Below are 15,201 nucleotides of genomic sequence, written 5' to 3'. Positions count from 1 at the left end.
TTATCCCCTTGCAAGTAGTTCTCAGGAATATAGCAAAGCCCTACGGGTGGCTGTTTTCGGTAAGCTACCAAGGCAGAGAGCGACAGAGGCAGGGAGAGGCAGGGCGAGGGCTGCCAGCCTTTGTGAGAGCGGGGCTGAAGCAGCAGCAGCTCTCTTGCGCTAGCTGGCTCGCCTGCCACCGCCTGCTAGCTCCTTTAGGTTCCTAAGGCTCAAAGTGCTTCCATTTACATCAGCGTGTGCAGTGCAGGGCAAAAGGGGCTGCCCGGAAATTTGAAACGAATTTGCCTCCAGTTGACTAGACCAGCAGATTTAGACTTAGCTCGCTTCCTTCCTAGCTAACTTTTCTCAAGCGTTAAACTGATGAGCGGGGCATTTTCTATGATCAATGGGTAACTGCTGGAGCTACCGTAATCTCTGTGAGTAACCTCTATTTGTAGGTCTCTGCAGGCAACTTGGTTTTTCTATTTCTTGCTCTTGTGAAATGCTGCTGTGAAATTATCCTTCTGTATTATATTGACTGCTTTTGCTTACTCGTCGTGTCTTTTGACCGCCCTGGTAGGAGATTTCCCGGGGCGAAACCAGATTTTACTGAATCCTGGCTTGCATGAGAGCGTACTGCATTTAGTCAGGGATGCCCATGCCGATGGGGCGTTTGTTTCCCAGTCATCAGAGAGATGCCACCTGCCCCAGAATGCCTTTGCCCATTCCCTCCCTGGCTCGAACCTGGCATGTTTGTTTCAGCATCCGATGTGGGGTTTTCCAAAATGTTTGTCAAGCAGAATATTATTCTTACCTGCGATCGTATTTCTTTGCCTTTTTGCTTGTTTGTTTGGTGGTGTTTTTTTTTTTTTTCTCAAACAGCTTTTCTGGGAACACAGCACCCCCTCACCCTCGTTCTGCACCTTGTTTGTGATGTATTGTTTGGAGAGGAAGAGGTAAGACAGGCTGCCCCTGTAGTTTTGGAAAGACATACTAGTGTGGTGCTGGATGGGAATAGGGGAGGAGTTTCTCTTAAAGAGCTCAAACTCCTTTGCATCTGGGTCCCAGAAGCCTGGCTCAGTGCCTGGGGAGAACAGTGTTACCCACCTGGGCAGCACGGAAGTGTGCAGACACTGCCCATGCGGCGAAGGCAGCGTCTCCACGGGAAGTTCACTATAAGTATTTTCATAGCACATACAGGGGCATGGCTTTTTTAAAAAAATTTTCCTGGCAGCTGAAAGTGTCGATTTTATAGCAATTCCAGCCTTTTTCCCTCCTCTTTCTCATTAAGGAAATTAGACTTTAAGCCTTCTGTGAAACTCGCATATTTAAATGTCCTTGGGTTATTGTTCCATGCCCATTCTCAGCCTGAATCCTTAGCAAAGCTGTCAGCTTCTTGGGGAGCCCAAGAACTGCCAATTGCAAATGTGGATCAGTGGAGGGAGATTGCTTGCTCACCACTGCACTAACATCCTTCTTGACAGACAGCGGTTTGGGGAAGTCCACAGCTGTGGTTGATCATCACTGCTAGGAGTACCAGCTGCTTGACATTTGTAGTTTTTTTTTTTTTTAAAGAGCATCGTAAAGGATTTTAAAAACCAGTCTCAATTTCTGAACTAATAAAATACTTCACAAAACGTCAGGAACAATTGAGAGTAAGGCTACCACATCCACCTTAACTCTGGCAGATGAGAACCTGCTATGCGGAGTGGAGACCCAAAGCCCATTAGTAGGCCACTGGAGATTCCCTTGCAGAGGGGTCTCGGGGAGGAGATGAGCCAGTCAGGGTGCGATGTAACAACGATGAGAAATGCAACTTTCCTCTAGTTCCTAAATGTTTCCTCCCCACTCCCACTACCATGACTCGAGTTCGACCTTGCAAGTCTGGCTAGACCAGAGGATGTACACTGGTACAGATAGGAACTGGAAATACAGGGAATCCAGGGCAGATGAGCCCTACAGGACCAGTGGTGTGAGTGGCGATACAGGGAGGGTGGAGGGAGAATGGGTAGGAAAGAGGGAACCGATTACAAGGAACTATATGTGACCTCCTCCCTGGGGGACGGACAACAGAAAAGTGTGTGAAGGGAGACGTCGGACAGGGCAAGATGTGACAAAATAACAATTTATAAATTATCAAGGGCTCATGAGCGAGGGAGGAGCGGGGAGGGAGGGGAAAAATGAGGACCTAATGCTGGGGGTTTAAGTGGAGAGGAAATGTTTTGAGAATGATGAGGGCAATGAATGTACAAATGCGCTTTACACAATTGACGTGTGTATGGATTGTGATAAGAGTTGTATGAGCCCCTAATAAAATGATTAAAAAATAAATAAAATCGTTGAGTTGCTTCAAAGTTTACTTTGAACTCCAACCCTTTCCTCCTCGAATTTAAAAGTAAAATAAAAGCCGGAAAGTCAGTCAAGGGAGATATTTTTCAAGTGGGCGCCTAAACAAGACAGCGGTTGAAAAAGGACGGAAGGGCTGGATCGAGGAGGAGGAGGCCCTCCTGTCAGAATGGGGCCGAAAGGAGAGGCGCTGGGTCGACAGAGGCATGGAAAGCCACAGACCCATGAGAGGTGGATCACAGACACACCTGCTGGTTGAAAAGTGGGGAACCCACCGCTTGAAAAAAGAGGAAACCAGTTTGACCAAAATGCTCATTTAACAGATAAGTTCAAACTATATCCTTAAGCTTAGTGCTCCTTTTCCACGACGGCTTACAGTGCTCTCTCTACAGCGGCGGGCGCCTTTGCTTTTGAATGAATGAGCTCTTCCTTATCTCCCTCACTTAACCTTCCATGTGCAGTTTTCGGAATCCATAGCATACAGTTTCCTCTGCAATTGACTGGAATGGGAAACCAGCGCCACTCCCCTAGGGATTAGCATGAAAGAGAAAAATTGGGTTCTAAATCATTAGTATGTGAAATTTAATTCGAGGTAAGCACAGCTGTAACTATTAATCACTCAGGGCCAGAGTGTCTAATTAACAGAACATTTTATGTTCCTGTGCCCATGCTAAAAGCTTGTGCAAAACGTGGCAGGTCTGTTCTTGCTTTTTGCAGCATCTGAATTCCTCAAATATTCATGCATTTAGAAAGTTACCAGTGCCAGGCAACATCCAGCACCCTTTAATACATGGTACCACCATCTGCAAAATGTGATTTTTATTAGGGTGAAGAGCATATCCCAAAATATCATGTACTTAGATTACTCATATGGTAAATTCTGATTACTCATACTAGTGTTCTGTTATTTTTAATCACTCCAAATATATTTTCTATTGCTTATTTTAAAAGATTGGATAAATCTTCATGATTTTTTTAAAATACAGTTTTTCTTATTGCACTGTGAATTTGAGCTATACATCATTGTGTGTTGCTGGAGAGGTTTATAGATTATCGGATATAAAAGCATTAATCATTATTATTCACAGTTGAGGATGATTGGTTTTTATTATAGTGGAATGCATTTGAGAGTTTTAGCTCTGCCAGGCTTGCTTTTAATATTTGCATTGCAAATTGGACTTTTGTCTTCCTTTTTTAAGGAGCTATGGGGGCGGCAGGGAGGTGTGTATAGTGGGTTGCACATTGACCTGCTAACCACAAGGTTGGTGGTTCTAACTCCATGGGTGAACTATGAAGCTATACATTCTTGTAAAGATTTAAAGTCCTGGAAACAAAGGGGGCTGTGCTACTCTGTCCGTTATAGTTGCTATGAATCTGTAATTGACTTGATGGCAGTGAGTTTGAATTTTTGTTCATTTTGTTATTGCCTTCCATTTTTATATTGATTTATGGACTTTCAGACTAACCACCACAAACCGGTGACTCTTCTCATCTTTTTGAGACTGAGTTCCTTCCTGACAGGTCAAGGGGGAGGGTGTGTTTTTTCTTAAAGGGAGTATGTTTTAAGTGTTGCTGTGTCTTAGAACGGATGGTTTTCCTCTGATGACCTAAGTTTGAAGGCTGCTATGCTTCCTGGAATAGAGAACACTAAGGAAGTTAGTGCATTTGCGGCACAGGGCGGAGAGGAGACAGGTTTGGGGTGGTTAGGTTTAGCCATCTTACCGAGAGATCGCAAATCTGACGAACTACAATCATAATAGAAAGTTAGTTATTGAACTGTATACACTCTTCATTGTGCATGCTCAGGGTGGATTTGCCCATGCCTTTTTATTTGTTGCATTACATCTAATGATGTGACCATTAAAAAGAATATAGGGCAAGTCTATAAAACTTTGTCTCTCTCCCAGCCCTTTTCTTTTGAGCATCAATGGAATTTCTTTAAGGCTCTGCGTATACTTTCATAGTGGGTCAAGTTTCCATATCCAGCTATTTTAACATTTTATGTATGCCCTCTCCCTTTAAAAAAAAAATATTTTATTGGGAGCTCTTACAACATTCCATACATCAGTTGTATCAAGCATATTTGTACATATATTGCCGTCATCATTTCCAAGACATTTTCTACTTGAGCTCTTGGTATAATAAGCTCCTCCTTTTCTCCCTCCCTCCCCCATCTTCCCAACTTCATGACTCCTTGATCAATTATATATTGTTATTTGTATTTCATATCTTATACTGCCTGTTGTCTCCCTTCACCGACCTTTCTGTTATTCATCCCCCTGGGGGAGGTGGCTATGTATCCAACCTTGTGATGGGTTCCCCCTTTCTCTCCCTTCCCCCTCCCCCTTGAGTTCACTGAATGAGAAGTCTACTGAGAGGTTATAGCACAGTGCAGGATGAGTCTCTTTCTCTCCTGAAGAGGACACCCAAGTTATCACTGATTGGAGGGAGATCACAGAGCTCACGGATCAAACCTTTCCTTTGGTAGAAATGAGATGCAACAAATAGCTTTCTTTCATTGTCTAGTTGATTAAACAGTAGGGATTTTCAGGTAGGACTCAAGAACTTGTGGTTTCTCTTTGAAAAGAAGCAGCAGCCGTGTGAATGTAGTCAGGACAACGTCTAGACCTTCGTAGTTCTCTACAGCAGTACCTCTCATACTTTAAAGTATACTCTTTGTGAAAAATGCAGATTCCGGTTGAGAAGCAGTGGGGTGGTGTCTGAGTGCTTGCATTCTAAGGAACTCCAGGGCAGTAGCTGAGTTATTGTCCCCAGACCTTACTTGGGAGGGAGGCTCTAGCCCAACGCTTCCAAATAGACCTTTCTGGACAATGGGAATGTTTTATATCTGTGTGGGACAGTTCCGTAGCATTCATTAAATGTGATTACTGAGCTCTGGGGAACTTTTCTGTCAATTTGATTAAATTTTAACTTAATTTCTATTTAAGTAGCCATATGGGGCTTATGGCTATGGTATTGGGCGGTTCAGTGTTTAGAGATTAGACTAACCAATTGAACAATTTATTTATGTGGTAATAGCTCACGGAGGAACTTGTTGAATTCTAGAACTTTGGCCAAGATTGACTCCACTGGACGTTACTACTCCTTGACTTTGTCCGCAAGCAGAGATGGAGTTACTGGAGGATAAACTTGCTGTTGACCTTGCTTATTGCTCTCTTCTCTAGGCCTCCCTCGTAGTTGCTGCACAGTAAGTGTTGGATGGATTGATGAGTGGCTGGCTGAATGAAAGAATGAATTGGCTTTAAAGTTAGGAAGTATTCCCTCCCTGCCACGGGTCTGTGGGCTAGGCATTGGGCTGCAAGTTCAGCAGTTCAAAACCACCGGCCTCTCTGAAGGAGAAGGATGAGGCTGTTTGCACCCATAAAGATTTGCAATCTTGGAAACCCTGTATGGGGTCACTTTCAGTTGGAATCGCCTTGATGGCAGTGGATTTTGGTGAGCATTCAAGTCTATACATTGGGACTTGGGGATAGAATTGATGTAATATTAAAGAGCCCTGGGAGAAGAGTGGCTTAGGAATTGGGCTGCTAACTGAAAGGTCAGTGATTCAAAATCACCAAGCACTCCCTGAGAGAAAGACTAGGCCGTTCACATCCATGCAGATTTACAGCCCCAGAAACTATAGGGAGTAGCTCTCTTCTGTCCGATAGCATGACTAAAAGTCAGAGTTGCCTCTCTGGAGTGGTTTGGTTGATATATAGTAATAGTTTGTGGTAGTTACCTAATCTGGTGTCAGTTTGGGACTTGAGAGGATTAAGAGTGAAGGGGTGGAGTCTAGTCTGTCAGTCGGGTCATAGCCAGTGAGGCATGGCCTTCTCCTGAGAATTCTGGGAAATCCTGGTTCTTTTCTTCTTGGAGGCAGGAGACACTCTCTCTCTCACCTCACTCCCTGGGTGATGCTCTACTGACAAGACACAGGCCGCTACACCCTGGGTGATGCTCTACTGACAAGACACAGGCTGCTACACCCTGGGAGCTGCTCTACTGACAAGACACAGGCCGCTACACCCTGGGAGCTGGAGAAGCCACTTGTATCTACCCTGATGCAGCCAAACCTCTGGAGCTGGAGACCCCTGCCAATGCTGACATGCTTCTACCTCTGCTGGATTCAGAAAACTTCCAACCCACTGGCCTGTGATCGGTCCGCATTTGGTGTCATTGCATGTGTTTCGTGAGTCTGAAGAGGACTTTATCGATTGGTATCGGACGGATATATGGACTAACATTGGACTTATGGACTTGATCTGGACCGGGCGGAGTGTTTTCTCAATATTCAAATGCTCTTGTACATAAAGTTCTTTCCTATGCACATTTGAGAGTCTATGAATTTGTTTCTCTGATGTACCGAGACTAACACATAGTTACTCAAAGAAACTCTTTTGTTTCTATTGTGTGTGCCCAAATTGTATCCTTTTGGCTTTTGTGTATACTTCACTCATTCATTCATTGGCTAGTATTTCCTTTTCCTAGTTACTGTTCTAGGTGCTGGGGATGTAACTGTAACAACAAAAATAAGTTCCTATGTTTTTAGATTTTGTATTCTAATGAAAACATGACAAAACCTAAATAGACGAACAAAGTAAGCTTTCCTGAAATGACTGGGCCAGGCCCTAGGAATTGTGCATGGAGTACTTTGCCGTCATCCCCTGACGTCTGGGATTTCTGCAGGCATTGAGGGGGCAGTCCTGATATCTTGGGAAACCCACATTGAGAATCCCCTATGCCAACTGTTTTATTTTAATTTCAGCTACTGATAACTGACTTTGCAGTAGAAGTTCCAATAGTTCTGGTTACTTTATTTTTCCAACCATTTCTGTTAAGGAGTCTGCTGAGTAAGGTCCGTGTCATTTATTGTCCCCAAAGAGTTTAGTTTCCATTAGCACTTAGTGGTCCTCAAACAACTAATGTCCCCACAATTTCAAGAAAATTAGAGCCCAAACCTTTCTGTTTCCTTCCTCCTTCTGTTTCCTCCCACACACTTTAGACTACATAGTTTTTTCCCCTTTAGGTGAAAAATAAGTCCAGTGACGCTGTAAACTCTTATTAATTCAGATTCTACTAGTATGTGGTTTATATTTCCTTGTGCTCAGCAAATCCCCTTGTCACACATAAAATAATAAATGTGGGCAGGACTAATATGGAGACCACTTGGAGGAGAAATATTATAAGTTGGATTCTTACTTAAATAATAGATGTAGACTGACAGGGAGGCTATGTTAGTGTGGGTAGACTAGAGAAACAAATCCTTAGACACTCATGTGTATAAGAAAGAGCTTTATATACAACAGCAGTTGAGTATTGAGAAAACATCCCAGCCCAGTCCAGATCAAGTCCATAAGTCTGATACCAATCTATAAAGTCCTCTTCAGACTCACAAAACATGCAATGATGCCGAATGCAGGAAGATCACGGGCCACTGGGTGGGAAGTCTTGTGGATCCAGTGGCGTTGCAAGTATCTCAGTGCTGGCAGGGGTCGCCATGTGGCTTCTCCTGCTCCAGAGGTCTGGTTCCATCAGCCTCTCTCCATGTATCTGCTCCACAGGGTTGTCTCTCAGGGAGTGAGCATGTGTCCCGCCTCCGGCAAGCTATTTATCTCCTTAGCACCTCCAAATGAGGTCGTCAAGCTACAATCTGATTGACAGGCTAGACTCCACCCCTTCACTGTGAATCATCAAAATTGACACCAAGTTATGCAACTACCACAGAGGCAGACAGAAAACTTTACAGACTTAGGTGTAAGAGCCCAGAAGCAGTTGGCCAAAGCCCAAGCAGTGATGTTGAGGGAAGCACAGTGACTCTTGCCTGGGCCACCTTATTTTTCTGGGTCTCAGAAATTGTTTTTCCTGTGGTGGCATAGTCTTGCCAATTTTCTGTTCCTTATTGTAGTGAAAATTATTTTAGTTTTCCTTCTCTTACAGAGCACTTCCTTAACACCAGTCCTTTCCTTTTCTGAGTTTTGAAGTGTAAGGGGTTTGAGCAAAAGGGGTTGTGAGGTGACACAGGGTCTCTGTGCTGGATGAAGCACAGCATCATGGGAGATGTGGCAATCCTGGCACGTCTGTCATTCATTCCCATTCATTCCGCCATTATTCTGCTTCAGACCCTCAGCATCTCTTACCCGTGTGTTACTCTGCTTCAGACCCTCAGCATCTCTTACCCGTGTGATTTCCAGTGCAGCCTAGGCTGTGACTCCTACACCCTCTACCCTATGCATTTTTCACTTTCCGCTGGAAGAGCTTTCTGGTAAATGTCAGCAGACTCATATTTTTAATGACGTGTTTGTAGTACATCACAGGCATTGTGTTGAATGAGTGAATGAATTTGGCAAAAACCTCCTACTAAGGAGGTATCCAAGGCCCTTTTAAAAAAATAATAAGGGAAAAACAAACAAAGAAAGAAGAATTTAACTTAAAACTAGTCATTTTAGCATATGTAATTCTAATTTTTGAACATAAAACATCAGGGATTCAGAATTAAAAGTTAGGATTCACAAATGAGCAAAGTTTTGCTTTGATCTTTAAAGGTGGTTCTAGTAGTAACAAGAAATGGGACCCACTGACAATAATCGGTTGTTGGAATTGATTGAGGGAGGACAGACCGCCCGCTGTTATACTGGAATCTGTGACGAGTGGTCTGCCCGAGAGCCCTGCCACCTTTCAGGTGGTCCTCGTTAGAAACTCAAGTTAGACTTTCCTCCTGGTGCTTGCCAAGAGCACTGCTCTTAGAAAAGAAGGTCTCACAATTCAGGATCCTCCAAGATTGTCCCGGGAATTTACCTTTGAGTCTCCAAAGACAATGAATCTAGTTTCTGGCCTTTAAGACGTCAAATACTTCACGGAGCATAGTTTTATTGATCTCAGTCACGTTATTGGCCATGGAGAACCTTCGCTTCCCTGGTGTATATCAGTCCATAGTAAGTTAAAAACTAAATAGATGCAATTTATCAAAATGGCATTGAAGGGACCTGGTGGCATGGTGGTTAAAGCACTGGGCTGCTAATAAGAAAGGTCAGCGGTTTGAGCCCACCATGCGGCAGTCTGCTTTGGTAAAGGTGACAGCTTTGGAAAAGCTATGGGGCAGTTCTCTGTGCTGCAGGGTCCCAGTCAGTCAGAACGGAATGGAGTTATTGCACACCACAGCCACAGCACAGTGTCCTCATAGAACCACAGCCTTAGGGGAGTAGAACTTACTACCATGGTCATGCAAGTGTTTTCTGACATGGAGCTTTTCATTTGATCCCCTTACTTTTGAACGCTCCCCAAATGGTTATGCTAAGAAACGCACACACATTCGCCCAGTCGGTACACTTGCTGCCACCTGTCTGAGTACATTCCAGTGAAAAGGAATAAAGGGGTCCGGCGGAATGGCTGGATTTCTTGGAAGCCCCTGTCCTTGATTTCTTTGTGGAGGGCACGTATTTGGGGGCTAGTTTTTATTTTTGTTGCTATTTCATCGCCGGCAGTTTCAATCATTAGAACCACGTCAGCCCCACAGTATGAAGCTGACCTTTGCTTGTGCCCTCGGATGTATTTCCCTGCTGTATGTTTTGGTGGTGTGCTTGTCTGTAGCCTCACTGGCTACCAGGGATGGCGGTATTTTATGGGTGGTTAAAAATCGTAACCTTTAGAAACCTTGAGATACGCACTGACACCTCGTTCCATTATTTCATGGATATGTACTATATGTAATATAGAGTTGAAAGTCTCTTGCAATGGAGAGGTGACTTTTTACAGGGGTTGATTATTAATGAAAAACTTAAGAGAAGGGGCCTTGAGTTAGAACTTGAGAGATGCAAGTAATCTGAATTTTGTAGAGATGGCAAGCGGAGTATGTCTGGGGGATAAGAGTGCTTGGCAAAGTGCAGAACATACGTATGTATATAAAATTATAAAAATATATAAAACTGTATTTCTTTGTGCTGCTTCCCCCTCCAGTATGACAAGCAGTGATTATTACATCTTTGGAAAAGGAGGGAAGGAGTGGAGAAGGAGAAGGAGAGGGTAGGGGCAGAAACATGGGAAAGATAGACTGGATTGGATTGGCGAAGCTAACTTTAGAGTTTAGTTTGTGGGCACTGATGAAGCTGAGCTTTTCTTCTGCTCTTGGGTGGATTTCACGGTGGCTGAAAGCAATATAAATTAAATTTGTGTTTTAGGAACACAGTATGATGAAGGAGGAAGATGATTCTGGAGAGTGGATAAATGTTTTAGGGGCTTTTTAAAAAAGCTAGAAGACACAGCGCTAGGGTATTGAACAGGCAATTAAGACCGAGAAAAGGGGAGGGCCATGAAGCTTAGTGGAGGCAGAGTTATATAAAGCTCTGATGTGTGTTTTTTTTCTTTTGCATCATGCTGAAAAGTGTGTGATTCCTCTGAACCTCTGTTTTGAATTATTATGGTCGGTTAATGAGCTGATTCTTAGATACCCCCACCCTCCCCACCTCTTGCAAACACTGGACTTTCATATTCTATGATGCTGGATTTTGTAAAATTTTTCTCCAGTTAGGAAAATAATTTAAAATCCCTATGAAATGTAGAAGAAATATTTTCCCACTGTGTACTAGGTATTTCTTTTTCAGCTTTTAGGCTCTTCCACTATGTCTTTCATAATGGAAGAAGTTCAAGTTGGAGCGCTGGTGGCATAGTTGCTAACTGCAAGGTCAGCAGTTTGAAACTACCAGACACTGTATTGGAGAAAGATGAAGTTTTTTTTATCCCTATAAAGTTTTATAGTCTCAGAAACCCAAAGAAGCAGATCTTCTTTGTCATATAGGGTCACTTAATTGGAACTGACTTGATGGCAGCAAGTTATTATACTAGAGAAGAAAAATGATTTCTTTGTGGTGTTTCACTTATTAATTTCATTGCATTCCAACTAAAATTATAGCTTTGAATTACAGAGGTAACTGAAATTTTATGCATCATTAGGAAGTAAAACCTGTTAAAAGTTTAATAAAAGGTATAAAATGTGAAAAAAAAAGTCAAGGTATGTAAAAGTTTTTTAAAAGTATGAACATGGTATTAAAAATTTTAAAATAAAAAGTCACTGTGGAATATGTCCCAGTTTTTCACCAATATTACCCTAATAACAAAATCAGACAATCATACCACAAGGAAATACAGACCAAAATTCTTTATGAATATAGGTGCATGAGCCTGTCCCCCACCAAATACTAACACATTAAATGTAGTTACATAAAAAGGATTATATACGAACCAAGTAAGATTTTTATCCTAGAAATACAAGGTGATTTACACAAAAATCAAATGATATAATAAGTCACATAATTGAATAAAGGAGAAAAACCACATGATCATTTAGTAGACATAAATGCTTTTGACGTAACCCTACAGCTTATCATAATTAAAAATAAAACGACAACAACAAAGACAACTCAGTACGCTAGGAACTGAAGGAAACACTGGGGTCTGATAGAGGAGAACTATAACAGGGATAACATCATCCCTATAGCATGGGTGACGTCATCACTATAGCATGGGTGACATCATTGCTGTAGCATGGATGACACCATTACTATAGCATGGATGACATCATCACTATAGCATGGATGACATCATCATTATAGCATGGATGACATAATACTTGGTGGGGAAGGACCAAAGCAAGATGAAAATGTTGGCTCCTGTTATTTCTATTGAACTTGATCCTGGAGGCTCTAGTCAGGACAGGTAGGCAAGAGACGGGAATAAAAGACATGCAGATAAGAAAGGGAGAAACACTTCTATTCCCTGTTGTCATGATCTTATCTGTTGGAAATCTTAGGGTTGTCACACAAAGAAACCTTGAGAAGGCATAAGTCACTTCAGGATTTAAAATCAGTATACAGCCATCATATTTTAGACTAGCAATGATCACTTGGAAATTGAAATGAAGCACACAATTTAACTCAAACTAGGAACACAGAAAGAATAAAATATTTAGGGATAAATTTAACAAGAGTAGGGTAAGCTCTGTCAACTGAAACTGAAATATTGCTCAAGTGAAAGTAAATGGATAGCTAGCCCATGTCCTCTGGGGTAGAAAGATCAGCACTGTGAAGATGGCGCTGCCATCTGTACTGACGCACGTTTACCACGATTTCAGTCAGAGTTGTAGTGCCCCGCCCCCTCGGGCCAAAGTTGACAACGATGAACCCATGTCGAAATTACACGGGACCAGAAGCACTCAAAATAATCTTGAAAAAGAACTGATTTTACTGAATAAAGTTTTTTTTTTACCCGGCAAGTGTGACAACATGCAAAAGAATGAAAATGGATTCCCACCTCACAAGTTATTAAAAATATTAACACTAAATGTATCCGTGACCTAAGTATAAGAGGTAACATTGTAAAATTTGTAGAGGAAATCATGAATAAATCCTTGTTACATTGCATTACTCCAACATGTCTGAGAAGCATGTATGGTACCAACAGCACACGCAACACAAGAAAGCGAGATAAATTGGATTTCCTCGAAATCAAACACTTTAGTTTTTCCACGGATACTCCCCATCAAGCAGATGAAGACCCACCACAGAATGAGGGAGGCTATCTGTGAAGGATGTATCTGGTACAGAACTCCCAAGGGAGCTTCAAAACGGTCATGGAAGGGTGGAACGAAAGATAATGGATTTTTTCCCTCATGAACTTTTTAGCACCCCCTCGTATAACATTTAAAGAAGAGAACTAAAATTTCACAATCGTCACATAGCCTGATTTTTAAAAGAGCAGAGGATGTGACTAGACATTTCCTCAAAGACGGAATGGCCAGAAGCATACAATAGGATATTCAACTTTATTAGTTATTGAGCCCGCTCACCACTGCTGTTGAATTGATGCCAACTCATAGCAATTCTCTAGGACAGTGGAGAAGTGCCTGTTGGTTTTCCAATCTGTACGTCAGTCATCACTGGAGCAGAACGCCTTCTATTTCCTCCCAAGAACCGACCAGTGTGATTGCATTCTTGACTGCGGTCAGCACCTCAACCTGTAACTCACCGCACCACCAGGACGCTCCTTTATTGTCATTTGCCTTATTCATCGTGGAAGGAGATACAAATGAAAACATAAATACATAGATAACATTTTTCACATTTTTATAGTAACATAATTAATAATAGCTCATCGTGAAAATAGCTCACATGTCTATCGACTGAGGACCAGGCAAACATAATATGGGGTATGTCCTTGCCATGGAAATCTTTCTTAGCTGTCAGATGAAAATAGTTCTGACATGTGCTACATGGATGGGTCTTGAAAACCTCATGCTGAGTGGAAGAAAGTGCAGAAGGCCACATGTAGTCTCATCTATTTATGTGAAATACTCGGAATAGGCCAAGCCACAGAAACAGAGAGTAGATTAGCGGAGCCTTGGGGCCAGCTCTCGAGTCATGGTGACTCCAGGTACCCCAGAGCCAAGAGAGGGAAGGATGGGGCGCAACTACAAGTGAGTATGGGATTCCCGTTTAGAACCAAACCAAACTCCAAGCCATCAAATCGGTAGAACTGCCCCTGTAGGTTTCTGAGACTAACTCTTTATGGGAGTAGAAAGCCTCATCTTTCTCCTGTGATGTGATTGGTGGTTTCGAACTGCTGACCTTGTGGTTAGCAGCTCAACGTGTAACCACCTTGCCACCATGACTCCATGGGGTTTCTGTTTAGGATGATGAAAATCCTCTGGGAACAAATGGTGGTGGTGACCACATACCTTCATGAATCCACTAAAAGCCACTACCTTAGACCCTGGAAAGGGGTGGGGTGGGGCATTAAAAGTCATGTCTTATTTTGGAGAAAAAAATGACTATGCCATCCCAGCAAGAGGACCTTCGCTGTTGTTAGTTGTCATCCTTTTCAAAACCAGTGTCTGAAAGGTGGCTTCCTCACTGGACCTCAACGAGCTACATCCGGTTAGTTCCACCCCATGCAGGAGTCACAGATATGGCCATGGTGAAGAGGTGCTTCCCGGAGTCTTACCAGCATGGAATGAAATATTTAACTATACTTGAAAATATCTTTAAAATTGCATTAAAGGTTTAATGTGAAACAACATTAGTATCAGTCAGGTTATATTGCCACCTTTTCTCCCCTCACAGAAATACAACAGTGAACAAGAGACTTTGGGCCTAAAAAATATTTACTGAGTTTCAATGGATTATGTCCCTTTCTCGCAGCTTGCCCTGGGTGAACGCTTTCATAAGGCTATTTAGTCATATGTTGGTCATAAGGCTTACATTGGTCATAAGGCTATTTGGTGTTACAATAAGATGCAATGCAATGCAATATTTCAATGGAAATATTTCAGTTCCTTTTTCACAGGTGATATTTGGAAGGTGCTAGGTAGCCTTATTATAGTATATATATTTGCATGTGAAGCAACCGGTGACTGGATTCTCATGGAGCGGGAGCTGGGTACATATGACATACATGTCTCATGAGATGGTCTCCCTCTGTGCCCCAGCCTTTATGATGACTCTCCTGTTGGTAGCGAGTCATGATTTCCTGATTGGGCTTCTGACCTGTGTGTGTGGCGAGTGGTGGACGGGGCAGAGATAGGTAAAGAATCAAATGAATATTTGGGGTTCTCTTAGCTGCCATGAAGCCAGCCCCCAACTCCCGCTGACCTCCTGTACAACAAACTGAAACGCTGTCCAGGCCAGCACCTTTCCCACGATTGGGTGTGGCCCGGTGATTGTCATTGCCTGAGTTTTGAAGAAGCAGATGTGCCTGTACCCTTCCTTCCAGAAAGTGGAATTACTGCGTGTCCGTCGGTTAGACGGCACCTAGCAGCGGCCACTGTGGACACTGTAGTAATGTACTGTGGAGCTTGTGCTTGTCCAAGGCAGTCAGTCACATGCA

The 15,201-nt window shown here is 42.7% G+C and overlaps 1 protein-coding gene across 1 annotated transcript in view; it reads left to right on the top strand.

The window, feature by feature from the left end:
- The first annotated feature begins 340 nt into the window (after window positions 1–340).
- Window positions 341–15,201, top strand: part of PSD3 (pleckstrin and Sec7 domain containing 3) — a 331,314-nt gene continuing 316,453 nt past the window's right edge. Inside the window, exon 1 of the mRNA XM_045286849.1 lies at window positions 341–416. Coding sequence (XP_045142784.1) covers window positions 386–416 — 31 coding nt within the window. The 5' untranslated portion in view covers window positions 341–385. The remainder of the gene's footprint in view (window positions 417–15,201) is intronic.

Source organism: Echinops telfairi, unplaced genomic scaffold (genome assembly GCF_000313985.2).
Source record: "Echinops telfairi isolate 266 unplaced genomic scaffold, ASM31398v2 ScPeMD7_9;HRSCAF=40, whole genome shotgun sequence".
Lineage (NCBI taxonomy): Eukaryota > Metazoa > Chordata > Mammalia > Afrosoricida > Tenrecidae > Echinops > Echinops telfairi.
Note: the sequence above shows the minus strand (reverse complement) of the source record. Positions and strands in the feature narration are given on the sequence as shown.